The sequence below is a fragment of the Trachypithecus francoisi genome, unplaced genomic scaffold (genome assembly GCF_009764315.1).
Source record: "Trachypithecus francoisi isolate TF-2019V2 unplaced genomic scaffold, Tfra_2.0 Lachesis_group5, whole genome shotgun sequence".
NCBI lineage: Eukaryota > Metazoa > Chordata > Mammalia > Primates > Cercopithecidae > Trachypithecus > Trachypithecus francoisi.
The window spans coordinates 132,349,150-132,363,399 of NW_022681470.1; the positions used below are offsets into that span (position 1 = coordinate 132,349,150).

Consider the following 14,250-nt stretch of genomic DNA (forward strand, 5'->3'; position numbering starts at 1 on the left):
GGTTCAAGTCTCAGCTCAGCCTCCAACTTTCTGGGTGACCACGCATCTCAAACTTGGTTCCCTTCTCCATAAGCTGGTGGAATCTGAAATCCTGGGGGTTGAATGAAACAGCACCAGAGGCGGGGCATGATGGCTTATGTCTGTAATCCCAGCACTTTGGAAGGCTGAAGTAGGAGGATCATTTGAGTCCCAGAGTTCGAGACTACCCTGAGCAACATAGTGAGACCCTGTCTGTATGAAAAATACAAAAATTAGCAAGGCGTGGTGGCACGTGCCTGTAATCCCAGCTACTCAGGAGGCTGAGGTGGGAGGATCGTTTGAGCGTGGGAGGTCGAGGCTGCAATGAGCTGTGGTCGAGAACTGCACAGCACTCCAGCCTGGGCAGTACAGCAAGACCCTGTCTCAAAAAAAAAAAAAAAAAAAGCTGCGTTCCAGTGCTTCTCGCCATCCTCTGTTGCCCCCTAGTGGCCTCCTCTGGCCTATCCTGCACTGGCCGCTCCAGCTGGGTCCAGTGTTTCTCCACGCGTCCCCAGGTAATCCCCGGACAGTCCTCTTGCTCCCTCTTCGCTGTGCAAGGTGGGCCTGTCCCTCCCCCCGGGGCTGTGACACTGCGGCTGCTACACGGGCACCTGTTGCCGGCTGGCGCGTACCTCCTGCCCTCGGCAGGAGAGTGCGTTGGGCACCAAATTCTCCTTCCACCCTGGTCAGGCATCCTCCTGGAAACCGGGTTGGAAAAGGGGAGATCTGGCCGGGCGCAGTGGCTGCCGCCTGTAATCCCAGCACTTTGGGGGGCCGAGGCGGAAGGATCTCTTGAGATCATTCAAGACCAGTCTGGCCAACATGGTGAAACCCCGTCTCTGCTAAAAATACAAAAATTAGCCGGGCGTGGTGGAGGGCGCCTGTAGTCCAGGAGGCTGAGGCGGGAGAATCGCTTGAGCCTGGGAGGCGGACGTTGCAGTGAGCCAAGATTTTGCCACTGCACTCCACCCTGGCGACAGAGCGAGACTGTGTCTCAATCAATCAATGAATCAATCAATGGGAGATCCCAGCGGGATACCCTACTTGCAAAGCCCTGCCGACCAATGTGAACATATGCAAATTGTGCAAATACACGCAAATGGACCCCTTCTCTCCAGGGAAGTTCTGGGAAGGCATAGCTTCTCTTCTTCCCACCGTGGGGGCCCAGGCTGCGGCCAGAGGCCTGGGCTGAGGCGGGTTCATTGAGTGCATACTGTGTGCAGGGCCCTCCGCCAGGTGCTGGGGACACAGCATTATCCAAGTGGACGCACCCCAGGGTGGTGATGGCCCTAACCTCACCAGCAGATAAATACTAATTTCAGCCCAGCGCTGTGGCTCACACCTGTAATCCCAGCACTTTGAGAGGCTGAGGTGGGAGGATCGCCAGAGCCCGGGAGGTGGAGGCTGCAGTGAGCAGTGATCACGCCACTGAATTCCAGCCTGGATACAGGGCGAGCAGAGACAATCACGGGGTATCTTCTGGGCCTTCGTAAGGGGTGTAGATTTTATTCTGGGGGTGCTGGGGAACTCTAGGAGAGTTTGGAGCAGGTGAGGAGTCCGATGAGATTTCTAGATTCTGAAAAATGGGTCATATCCAAGTGGCGGGAGTGCGGTGGCTGCCAGGTGGGGAGAGGAGGGAGCATTTGGAACGCACTTTGGAATTCCTAAGGAGGACTGGAGTGAGGGCCCCTGCAGAGTGGGCGGGACCATCTCCTGCCCTAGGGGAGGGAATTGTGAGCCTGGAGAGGAAAAGCAGCAGAGTGGGGAGAATCAGGTCGCACCTTCCTTGACTGTGATTCCAATCATAGGAGCGGGCAGCAGGACCCCAGGATGTGAGCTGGGAAGGGCCTAAGGCCGCAGCAGACAATGTGAGCAGAATGTGCAGGAATGGGAGAATGGTGGCAGTGTTGGGGGGCTGTACCCCGCCCCTTGGTTCCCTGGGAGATGCAGCAGGGGTTGGGGTGAGAAGTTGTGAGCTGCTGTGACTGCAGCATGACCTGCTGGGTGGCCCTGGATATCAATTCTCCTTCTGCAAGCTAGGAGCCACAGTGGGACTTGAACCCACGCCATGGGGAGCCAGAATCTGTCCTTGAACTTCAACTCTGCACTCAACAAGTGCAAAAAGGCCAGTTTCAGTGGCTCATGCCTGTAATCTCAACACTTTGGGAGGCCAAGCCAGGAAGAAGGCTGGAGGCTAGGAGTTGGAGACCAGCCTGGGCAATATAGTGAGACCCCAACAGTACAATTTTTTTGTTTTTTTTTTTTTTGTATTTTTAGTAGAGAAGGGGTTTCACCATGTTGGCCAGGCTGGTCTTGAGCTCCTGACCTCACGTGATCCACCCGCCTCTGCCTCCCAAAGTGCTAGGATTACAGGTGTGAGCCACTGTGCCCAGCCAAAAATTTTTAAAAATTAGCTGAGTTTGGTGGTGTGCACCTGTGGTCCCAGCTACTAAGGAGGCTTAAGCAGAAGGATTGCTTGAGGTGGGGAGGTTGAGGCTGCAGTGAACGGTGATTGCGCCACTGCACTTTAACCTGGGCGACAGAGGGAGACTCTGTCTCTAAGAAAATAAATAAATGCAAACTATTTTTCCTTGTTGCTGCTGCTGTCTGTAAGATTCCATAATTCAACTGGGCACGGTGACTCACGCTTGTAATCCCAACACTTTGGGAGGCCCAGGCAGGTGGATCACCTGAGGTCAGGCGTTCAAGCCGATCCTGGCCAACATGATGAAACCCCATGTCTACTAAAAACACAAAAAACTAGCCAGGCATGGTGGCGGGCACGTGTGATCCCAGCTGCTTGGAAGGCTAAAGTAGGAGAATTGCTTGAACCCAAGAGGCAGAGGTTGCAGTGAGCCGAGATCGTGCCATTGCACTCCAGCCTGGGCAGCAAGAGTGAAACTCCATCTCAAAAAAAAAAAAAAATTCCATAATTATAAGTCCTGATACTCAACTGTGAGCTTCAGATTCTGTGATTCTTATATAGTCTCTCTTGGTTGCAGGAACTGGTGCTGGGGTCTCTTGGGGTCCCTACTCGTCTGTCCTGCTTTGGCACTGCCCTTGTCCCCATTGGTTCTGACTCAGGAGTAGAGGTGCAGGGCGGGTCAGGGAGGGGAGGCTTTGAATGTCGCTCCCCCATGGATCACAGCCCTACCGAGGTGACACCTGGCACCTTGACAAGCCCAGGAATAAGACCCAGGAGCGCCTCGGCACCTGAGGAGGTGGGAGGAGTTCCTGGATTCCTGCCCTTGCTTATCCTTGGGTTAACTGGATGAGTCTGGGTAGGACCTGTCCCGCTCCAGACCCCAGCAGACATCCAGGCTTTCCCTGGCCGGCCTCTGCCTTATCGGCCCCACTTACAGCCATGCGAAATGACCCACTGCTGCCCAGCCCCAGGGCTTTCGCTCTGGTTGGTGTTGTACCTCCTCTCCTCAACAGCCAGGAGCAGTTTTTGTTTATTTTTGTATTTGTTTTTCTGAGGCAGGGGCTCACTCTGTTGCCCAGGCTGGAGTGCAGTGGAGAGGTTATGGCTCACTGCAACCTCAATCTTCTGGGCTCAAGTGATCCTCCTGCCTCGGACTCCCAAGTAGCTGGGCCTACGGGCACACCACCACCACACCCAGCCTCTGCATGGGATTGTGACTGCTCTTTTCCCTCCTGAGAAAGAACCAGGGTCTGTCTATTCCTTCAAGCACCCACACTGGAATTAACACAGGCCCCTGCACAAAGTAGGGGCTCAAGGACGATTGAGGCTGCAACAAAGGGATGGTGTGTGTGGGGTGAGGGCGGGCGCGTGGAGTTTGGGTAGAGGATTGGATATGACAGATGGGTGGATGGGAAAATGGATGGATGGAGAGATGGATGTATGTATGTATGGACTGGTGGGTAGTTGGATGGGTGAATGGATGGATGGGTGGGTGGGTGGATGGATGGGTGGGTGGGTGAATGGATGGTGGAGGAATGTGACTGAATAGAAGGATGGTGATTCACTGGGTGTGGGGGAATTCCGTGGTAGAGGAGCTTCTGGGCACATTTACGAGAGGCTGAGTAGATGGCAGGTTGGTGTTCTGGAAGTGCATTCATCCTCTGTCAATGGCTCCTCAACTATGTCTCAGCTGGTTGGAGCAGAGCTCTCCCAACTGGTTCCCAGGCTGCTGCCACGTGGTTGAAGCCCTGCAGGGGCTCCAAGGCACAGGGAGGGGACTGAGGTGGAGACGAGGGTGTGCAGTGAGCTTTGGTGGGGCCCTGAGCCTTCCATGCCTTCCACTCTCCGGATTTCTCATCCTCCAACTCACCTAATATCACCTCGCCTGCCCCGCAGCCTAAAGGGATCATCACCCTCACTGTATCCAGGAAGAAATGGCTCAGAGTGGGCAGGGACTTTCAGGCAGTTATCATGGCCCGAGTCCACAGTGCCACACCTGCTTCAGGCCCAGCTCAAGATAAGGTCACATCTAACAGAGCAGCTCCATTACAGCCTAAGCAGGACTCATGTTTCCTCCCCGTGTTCTAATCAAAGGGGTAGAAGGATCAAGCCTTAGGGAGGGGGGCAGCATTGCACAGGGTCAGGTACCCAAGATCCTTCTCCCTCACTGCTCCTATGTGTTGCTTCTTCATGGTCCACAATGACTGCTGGAGCACCGGCCATCATGCCGACACACCAGCCAGACGCGTTCTTTCTTGGAAATGGCCCATCACTGCTGTATTTTTGTTCTGTTTGGTCTCGCCCTGTTGCCAGCCTGGAGTACAGTGGCACGATCGTGGTTCACTGCAGCCTCAACCTCCAGGCTCAAGTGGTTCTCACACCTCAGGCCCCCAAGTAGCTGGGACTACAGGTGTGCACTACAGCCAGATAATGTTACTTGGTAAAGACAGGGTCTCGCAATGTCTACCAGTCTGGTCTCAAGTGATCCTCCTACCTCAGCCTTCCAAAGTGCTGACAGTCATGAGCCACACCTGGCCACTGCTATGGAGACCAGGAGATGTATTTTCTTTTCTGGGTGGCACTAAGTATGAGGATTCCCTTACGGAGAAAGGAGAGTTTGTACTAGAAACCACAAAAGATGAAATTCAGGCAAAATTTTGAAATTTCCAGTTATCACCCCCCCCACCCAATATACTCTGAGGAACATCAAAAGATATCCTGGGCCAGGCAGGGTGGCTCATGCCTGTAATCCCAGCACTTTGGAAGCCGTGGCGGGTAGATCACAAGGTCAGGAGTTCGAGACTAGCCTGACCCACATGATGAAACCCCATCTGTGCTAAAAATACAAAAAATGAGTCAGGCATGGTGGCAGGCACCTGTAATTCTAGCTACTCTGGAGGCTGAGGCAGGAGAATCCCTTGAACCTGGGAAGCAGAGGTTGCAGTGAGCTGAGACCATGCCACTGCACTCCAGCCTGGGAAACACAGTGAGAGTCCATCTCAAAAACAAAAGTAATTCTGGAAAAACATATGATTTTACCCAAGCTTTTGCCCACATATGTAAAGAGCTTTTACGAAATAAAAAAGGATACCATAGGAAAGTTGAGTCCCTCCTGGATACACTGGGTGACACACATGGCCCCTGCCCTCTCAGAACTAACTAGTGGGGGATAGAAATCAAATATGGCCCAGTCCCGGGAACCCATGTGCTGTTTCACAAACTCGAGTGAGGCCAGCCTGGGGGAAATCTGTGATATTCCAGGCAAGTGCAAAGGCCCTAGCGTGGGAAGGAACCAGTTGTTGGGGACCCATGGGGTTCTATGGTCTACAGGGCTGTCCCCAGGCCTGGGTCTTACCCAGATGGTTGCTTGTGCACTGGCCCTGCCCAGGCTCTGGACGCCTCTCAGGTGAGGCTGAAAGAGGCCTGGTTTCCTGGAAACCACACAGCAACTCCAGAGGTGAAGACTGTCCTTGCCCTGAGTGTGGTGGTGCCCCTGTAGTCCCAGCTACTTGGGAGGCTGAGGCAGGAGGATCACTTGAGCCCAGGAGGTCAAGGCTACAGTATGCCACGATCTCTCCACTGCACTCCAGTCAGGGTGACAGAGCAAGACCCTCTTTCAAAAAGCCGTAACTGCTACCTAGTCCTGGCTTCCTCCTGATCCTGGGCTCCCTGGGACAAAGGAGGGCCCCACAGGCTGCCCCCAGCAACTGCACAGCAGCACTTCCCACATCAATGCGGAACCTCACGTTCAGATCAAGACGGCAAGTCCTAGAAGGGCTGCTGGCCCAGAACAGGGTTGCCCAAGGTCACACAACAAAGGATGGGTGGGGGCCTGAGCTCTTGGCCGTGTCTCAAGCTTCTCCAACGCCAGCTTAGCCTCCACCTGACAAGACGGACTCAGCCAGGATGGGATTAGTGTCATGCCTGGAATTTTCCAGGCCTGAAGCGGTTTCTTGGAGACAAGTACCTGTGGTGAGTCCTTGACCTCCTTGGGCAAGATTAGGGCGTCATCTAAGAGGCCCCCAACCAGCGAAAGAGAAAAACAGCCTCCAAGCAGCAGAGCGCGCCCCTTGGGTGCCCTCTTGTGTCTACTCGGAGAACTTTGGGGACTGAGGGGAATCCCTAGGGAGTGACTCCCAATCCCGCTATCTAGGGAGACTCTTCCGGGTCCAGACTCAGGAGGGAAGCCTCAGAGGCCTGTGTCTGACAAGGCAGCTAGGACAGATTTAGGGGCCCAGGACAGACAGTACTCCTGCAGCTAGTAGCCCAGGGATGAGCAGGGCTAAGAACTGACCAAGCAAGAGGGAGCTCAGGGGTGGGGGCTCCTGGAGGGCCTACTCCAGGAGAGGAGGACGTGAGGATTTGTTTGTTTGCACTGAAAACCCCTCCTAAGATAGAGAAACAGCAGCTCAGCTGCGCCCCAGGAGGTGACTGGGCCAGCCTCTCATAGCATCCCTTTGAGCTCTGCCGAGTGTGCAAAGAAAACATGCGGTGAGCACCAGGTCATTCCTGAGTTTATTTGGGGCACACCCAGGCGAAGGCCCTGCACCTAAAAGAAGGTGTTGGGCCTCTTGGTGGTGAAGCGTGGCTTGTGCTGACGGCGCAGGACCCGGTGGGGCAGCGGGAACTTGATCTTGGAGTCCTGTGAGGAGGGGAGGCAGGTTTAGGGGGGTTGGAAGTGTCTTAACATCCCATCCTGTGGGGTCACTGAGGTGTAGCCGCCCCCCACTGGGCTCCTGCGTCAGAGCAGGTGCTTCCCTCCAGGGGAGTCCCCCAGGGCACTTACGTGGAACTGCTTGACAGCCGGCCGACGGCACTTGCTGGCTGCGATCTCCTCCACCTTCATGATTTGAATGGAGTGGGCCCGGGCGCGGTGACGGGCGCCCATGTCTCGGTCTGTGGAAAGGGGCGGGGGGGGGCAGTGTAACGGTGTTGCCTGGGCTCTGGGCATTCAGCAAACCTCCTGCTTAGTGCCTGCCCAATGACCTGGCACATCCTGTTGGTCACAACAACTGCCTGAGGGCTCAGGGCTCACGGGAAGGGGGTAGTGAGGAAACGAGATAGCCCAAGGCCTGGGTCCCAGCAGGCGCTGGCCACTGGAGTTGTAGAACCTCCAAATTCACTTTGAGGGGCACAGCCACAGCCCCCCAAAGGCGACGAGATCCGCTTGCTGTTTGCACCTCTGTTTAAACCACCGCTATAAGAAACAGTGATTCTTGGGTTTAGGTGCAATCAGGGAGGTATGGGGGTCTCACAGACACTGGCGGGTGAGTGAGCCAGGGAAAAGGTGCCAGCTCCCAACAGTGGGCAGGGGTTGTACTTGGTTCTAAGTGGGTCCCAGAAAACAGTGGTGAAGCGGACCCCAGTCTAAACAAGGTGCAGACCCAAAATGGGAGTTTCCGGATGAGACGTGATTTACAACTGAGCCTGGCAGGGCTCTCAGAAAAGGGCATCTGGGGCCTGGGGCATCCTCTCATCCTCCTGTGCCCCGCCACCAGCTCTGAGACTCTGCTGCCCTGGAAGAATCTGGCATTTGCCCTGCCTCAGTGTGAGGGAATCAAGAAGCGTCTAAAGCCATAGGCGGGAAGCACAGCTTACAGCACTGGGTGACAGCGCCCGCAGTGGTCAGGTCCCGGTATTCCCGGTACATGTTGTGGGTGCCGCTCCGGGAGTCATAGCGCAGCCAGATTCCGAAGTTCTTCACCCGCAGTGGGGACTTCTCAAACACCTGCCGAGGAGAGGCCACAGGGAGAGGTGAGCCGGATCCGCCCTAGCCCCATCCTCCTGAACCCTCGGCCTCTAAAGCACACCCCAGCCTCCAGGCCTACTCTATGGCCAGACTGTTGTGCCTCAGTTTCCCAGCCCCATCCAGCTTCAGGAACCCTTGGGGAGCCTGCCAGGTAAGGGAACTTTCCACGCCAACAGCCTTAAGTCCAGGCTTCCGCCAAGGACACCAACCCACTCCAGATGCAGTCCCTGAACTCAGGTCTCCTGGGACCTGTCTGGGCTAAGTTAGCTACCACCCACTGACCAGAGAGCCATTGTCTCTCCTCACTTGATAAACAGGGCCCAGAGAAGACGGCACCAACCAAGGTATCCCACCATGCCACCCACCTCCTTCCTGCATCCCTGGCTTTCTCATCAGGGAAATGGCACATAAGCTCTGCTCCAGTCCCATGACCCAGAGAGAAACACGACCCATGGCTCTGATGTCTGATGTGCTGGGATTACAGGCATGAGCCACCGGTGCCCGGTCCATGTCTAATTCTTGAGATGCATTATGCCCCATGAGGCGCAAATCCACTCCAGACCCACATGGCCCCGGCCTCCCCATACCTGCCCACAGTAGACAATCTCCCCTGAAGACTTCTTCATCTTCTTTAGCTGAGATACGAAGTACCAGAAGCGGGACTTAGCGACGACATGATTAGGCGCAAAGATTCGCATGCGGTAGAGGGGCGGCGTGTGGCATTTGGGGGTGGGCAGGCAGCGACCCACCACCTTGTACTCTCGTAGCTGAAAGGAAACAGTACTGAGATGAAGGCCAGCACACATACCTGGCAACTGTGGAGATTCACCTCACTTCCTTGCCTGCACCCGGTGACCACAGATTCAGGCAGCAGGAGGCAGGGCCATTCCAGGGCCTCCATGTGGATTCCTGGTGACTGTGGGTCACACTTCCCACCACAGCTTTATCCACAAAAAGAACTGAGGAGAGGGAGGTCGCCAGGGAGGATTAATTAAGTTGCCCGCCTCGCCTTTGCCTGGGCTAAGGGTTTCAGACCAGGAAAGCTGAGGCGTAGTTAGACCCACAGTCTCCTGTCTTCATGCTGCAGTCCTGAACTGCTTTGCAGTCCCCCTCAAACAGCTACTCTGCACCTCATAACATCCAGCCACCATCTTCTTTCACCCTGAGGCCCACAGGCAGTGACCAGTATGGGATCTCACAGCCCATTCCAGGCAGAACTAGGACAAGAGCTCAGGTCTCTCCCCAGTCCTGGGATCCCTGCACTGCTGCCATGCGAGCTGCGGCTGCCTCCGTTTTCCCAACTCCAATACAAACGTTTGGCCCAAGGAAGGCTCCCGGTTTACAGATGCAGAGGTGAGAATCTTTGGTGAAGTTCAGGCTCTGCTACATGGCACAAAGAAACCACCTTTGAAACTGACTCGTCAGCATTTTACTAGTATCAATGAAAAACAGTCACAAATTATCGCAGACTGTTCCTACTTTTACTGTGAACCTGACCCACCGGCCTCGGCACCACACGTTCAGGAAGCATCTGGGGCCCGGGGCATCCTCTCGTCTTCCTGTGCCCCGCCACCAGCTCTGAGACTCTCCTGCCCTGGTAGCCTCTGGCATTTGCCCCTGGCAATGGGGCCGGCCCCTTTAACAGCAAGGAAACTGAGGTTGGAGATCTGAACATAACACATCCACTCCATGGGAGTCCGGGTTCTCCTATCTCTGCGCCATAGCGCCGTGTGGTTCTATCCAGTACGTGTCACAGCGTTAAGCCTCACGCTCCCCGTTTCGACTCATTGTCAGCAATTTTCATCTGCTTCTCACAGCCATTCCGGGAAAAAGAAAATACTACTGCTGCACCCCCACGTCCACACTGCAGACAGGAAAACAGAAACTTGGCGGCTTGACGAAGTGCCGGGACTCGGGCCTTCAGGCTGCGCGACTTATTCCTTCCCCCGGGAAGAAGACCCGGAATCCTTGGGCCCCCGCGATCCCTGAGCTGGCCCAGGCCACCCATCGCTCTCTCCACGCGGCGCCCACGACGGCCGCCATGTTGACTGCAACAAGAGAACGCGGCGCGCGGCCAAGCAGGACCCAGACAGGAGCGCGCGTCACCAACCCGACCCACGCCACCTCTGCAGACCCCCGATGGGGCCCGTGCCCCATCTCTTGGCCCCCTACCGCGCCGCGCTCTCCTTACTGTGCCAGAAGCCTTCATGGCGTCCTCTCCGCTCTCGCCGCCACCAGCAAAAGGAAGTGCCCTCTTTCGCGGAGCCGTTCACCAGGCCTTCATTACCGGAAGACCCGCCCTCCCAATGCCGCACGCCCATTGGCTTCTCTGCCCCGCACTCAAAGCGACCCGCGTCTTCATTGGCTACGGATCCACCTACTACTCAAAGCTCGTCCTCTCTTCACAGCGAGACTTCGTTTCCCAGAAGGCAACGAGGCAAGTACCACCTGTTCCACCACGACCGTAACGAGCGTCGGCGCGCGCGGCACGCCGGGAGTTGTAGGCACTCCGCCAGTCCCGGCTGCAACTAGGGGCGGCGGCGGGCGCCGCCTGCAGGATGCCTAAGCATTGAACTGGACCTCGGGTAGCTGCGGTGTTTACGATGAGATGCCGATGCTTCACACTCTGGGCCTCGTCCTCCAGGGAGGTGTGTTACGGAGGTCTCCAGCCAGATACCTGAGGGTTCTCATCTGTAAAACTGGAATACAAATTATATGTTTTTCTCCTAGCGATGTTGCAGCACGAATATTGAGTAAGCGCTGGAATGCCGTTTTTATTTGGGGTCCGATTTGTGTTTCGTAGCAGGTGGGATTCAAACCCCGTCTGCCTGCCTCCAGTTCATAAAGAACCTGGGGGAGCGGGGGTTGGGGGAGAGCGCGCGGAGAGCGCGAGAATGGATCAAGATCCAGCCGCCCACTTTGAGGGGCTCGGACAGAAAGAAGCCCTCCTGGGGATGAGGACGGAGACCAGATATGAAAAAAGAAACAGCCGCAAACAAGTCCCTGATGACAAGGCTGTGAAGTAAAATTAAGAGGAAAGAGGCAGGAGGCTGAGGCATGAGAATAATTTGAACTCAGGAGCCAGAGGTTGCAGTGAGCCGAGATCGCGCCTTTGCACTCCAGCCTGGGCGACAGAGTAAGACTCTGTCTCAAAAAAAAAAAAAAAAAAAAAAAAAGCCAGGTAGGTGCGGTGCCTCACGCCTGTAATCCCAGCACTTTCGGAGGCCGTGATGGGTGGATCACGAGGTCAGGAGTTCAAGACCAGCCTGGCCAACATGGCGAAACCCTGTCTCTACTAAAAATACAAAAATCAGCCAGGCATGGTGGTGGGCGCCTGTAATCATAGCTACTCAGGAGGCTGAGGCAGGAGAATCGCTTGAACCTGGGAGATGGAGGTTGCAGTGAGCCGAGACCACGCCATTGCACTCCAGCTTGGGAGACAGGGCGAGACTCTGATTCGGAAAAAAACAAAAAGAAAAAAAGAAAGAAAAAGGACAGCAAGTATGCAATGTTTTATTTTCATTTTCTTATTTTGCATTTCAGGTTCTCTGAATCTGGTTTTGTGGATTCAAGTCACTACTGGGTGTGATTTTCTTTTCTTTACTTTTTTTTTTTTTGTGACGGAGTCTTACTGTGTTCCTCAGGCTGCAGTGCAGTGGTGAGATCTCGGCTCACTACAATCTCTGCCTCCTAGGTTCAAGCGATTCTCCCGCCTCAGCCTCCAGAGTAGCTGGGATTACAGGTGCCCACCGCCATGCCCAGCTAATTTTTGTATTTTTAGTAGAGACGGGGTTTCACTATGTTGGTTAGGCTGGTCTTGAACTCCTGACCTCAGGTAATCTGCCTGCCATGGCCTCCCAAAGTGTTGGGATTACAGGCGTGAGCCACCGCGCCCGGCCCAGTGATTTTCTTATTCCAGTATGGCTTGGCTCCCTTCACCTCCTTTGTGCTGTTAATGTCAAACATATTACTTTTCTCTATATTATAGACCCAACAATACAATTAATATATAGTTTTTGTTGTTGTTGTTTTGAGATGGAGTCTAACTCTGTCGCCCGGGCTGGAGTGCAATGGCGCAATCTCAGCTCACTGCAACCTCCACCTCCTAGGTTCAAGCGATTCTCCTGCCTCAGCTTGCCAAGTAGCTGGGACTACAGGTGTGCACCACCACGCCTGGCTAATTTTTTGTATTTTTAGTAGAGACAGGTTTTACCATGTTGGCCAGGCTCGTCTCGAATTCCTGACCTCAGGTGATCCACCCTCCCCCTTGGCCTCCCAAAGTGCTGGGATTACAGGCATGAGCCCTTGCACCCAGCCTGTTTTATTGTCTGTTTTGTTGTTTTGAGAATCCACCTGCCTTGGCCTCCCAAAGTGCTGGGATTACAGGCGTGAGCCACCGGGCCTGGCCAATATATAGTTTTGTACAATTGCTTTTTAAATGTGTTAAGAGGCAAGGATAGAAGAAATTTTCATTTATGCTATATTTTATTTTTATTTATTTCGAGACAGGGTCTCGCTCTGCTACCCAGGCTAGAGAGCAGTGGCGCAATATTGGCTCACTGCAACCTTTGCCTGCCAGGATCAAATGATTCTCCTGCCTCAGCCTCCCAAGTAGCTGAAATTACAGGTGTGTGCCACCATGCCTGGCTAATTTTATTTTTAATTTTTAGTAGAGACAGGGTTTCGCCATGTTGGCTATGGCTGGTCTTGAACTCCTGACCTCAAGTGGTCTCCCTGTCGTGGCCTCCCAACATACTGGGATTACAGGCATGAGCCACTGTGGCTGGCAGATTTTATTTTTATTTTTTTGATACAGGATCTCACTCTGTTGCCCAGGCTGGAGTGCAGTGGTGAGATCTCCGTTCACTGCAGCCTCAAAATCCCAGGCTCAAGAGATTCTCCCACCTCAGACCTCCTGAGTAGTTAGGACGTGTGCCGTGAAACCCAGCTAAGTTTTGTATTTCTTTTCTTGAACTCCTGACCTCGTGATCCACCTGCTTCCGCCTCCCAAAGTGCTGGGATTACAGGCATGAGCCACCATGCCCGGCCAAGTTTTGTATTTTTTGTAGAGACAAGGTCTCTCTATGTTGCCCAGGCTGGTCTTAAACTCCTGGACTCAATTGATCCGCCCACCTCAGCCTCCCGAAGTTTTGGGATTACAGGCATGAGCCAAAGCACCTGACCTTATGCAATCTTTTAAAATTACATACATTACCTTTATATGTGTTCTTCACATTTTCACATGGATTGGAATAAATGTCTGGGGTCCCTTGTTTTCAGCCTAAAGAATTTCTTTTGGGCGGGTGCAGTGGCTCTCGCCTGTAATCCCAGGTCTTTTCGAGGCCCAGGTGGGTGGGTCACCTGAGGTCAGGAGCTTGAGACCAGCCTGGCCAACACGGTGAAACCCCGCTTCTATTAAAAAATACAAAAATTAGCTGGGTGTGGTGGCGGGCGCCTGTAGTCCCAGCCACTTGAGAGACTGAGGCATGAGAATCACTTGAGCCTGGGAGGTGGAGGTTGCAGTGAGCCGAGATCACACCACTGCAATCCAGCCTGGGCAACAGAGTGAGACTCTATCTCAAAAATAGATAAATAAATAAAAAAAATAATAATTTTAAAAGATTGGTATTTCTTGTAAGATGGGCAAATTAACTTTTGCACTAAAATCTTTAGCCCAACTGTAACACAGGTGGTTAGTTACCCAGTCCCTTCCTGATGGACACTTAGACTGTGAAAATTCGGAAAATTGATGGCTGTGATGAGGGACAGGGAGGCCAGAGGAGCAGGTCAGCCCTTCTCTGGCTGGGGTCTTCTGGGCAGGACGTGAGGTGAGAGGCGACTCTATCCGAACAGCGCTGCCGCGAATGTCCACCAGGTGGCAGCAGAACCCCGTCCCGTCTGCGGTGGCCCAGCTGAGGCCAAGCGGAAGACTGTCGAATGATATACAACCAGGTTCAAATCCCACCGATGGTTCGCTGGCCGAGTCGCCACTCTGGGCCTCAGTTTCCCCTTCCACACAATGAGGCCAATGATAGTCGCCAGCTTTTAGGGTTGTTGT

The 14,250-nt window shown here is 54.1% G+C and overlaps 1 protein-coding gene and 1 non-coding gene across 2 annotated transcripts; both read right to left on the minus strand.

The window, feature by feature from the left end:
* Window positions 1–6,937: 6,937 nt before the first annotated feature.
* On the minus strand, window positions 6,938–10,512 carry RPL18A (ribosomal protein L18a). Its single transcript, XM_033199978.1, has 5 exons — window positions 10,384–10,512; window positions 8,780–8,959; window positions 8,042–8,171; window positions 7,230–7,339; window positions 6,938–7,085 (listed from the first exon to the last, which is right to left on the minus strand). Exons 1-5 carry the CDS (start codon window positions 10,399–10,401, stop codon window positions 6,993–6,995), a joined length of 531 nt encoding a protein of 176 aa, XP_033055869.1. The 5' UTR covers window positions 10,402–10,512; the 3' UTR covers window positions 6,938–6,992.
* LOC117077039 lies at window positions 7,544–7,676 on the minus strand. Its single transcript, XR_004434631.1, has one exon. It is a non-coding gene; the product is annotated as a small nucleolar RNA SNORA68 (small nucleolar RNA).
* Window positions 10,513–14,250: the final 3,738 nt, after the last annotated feature.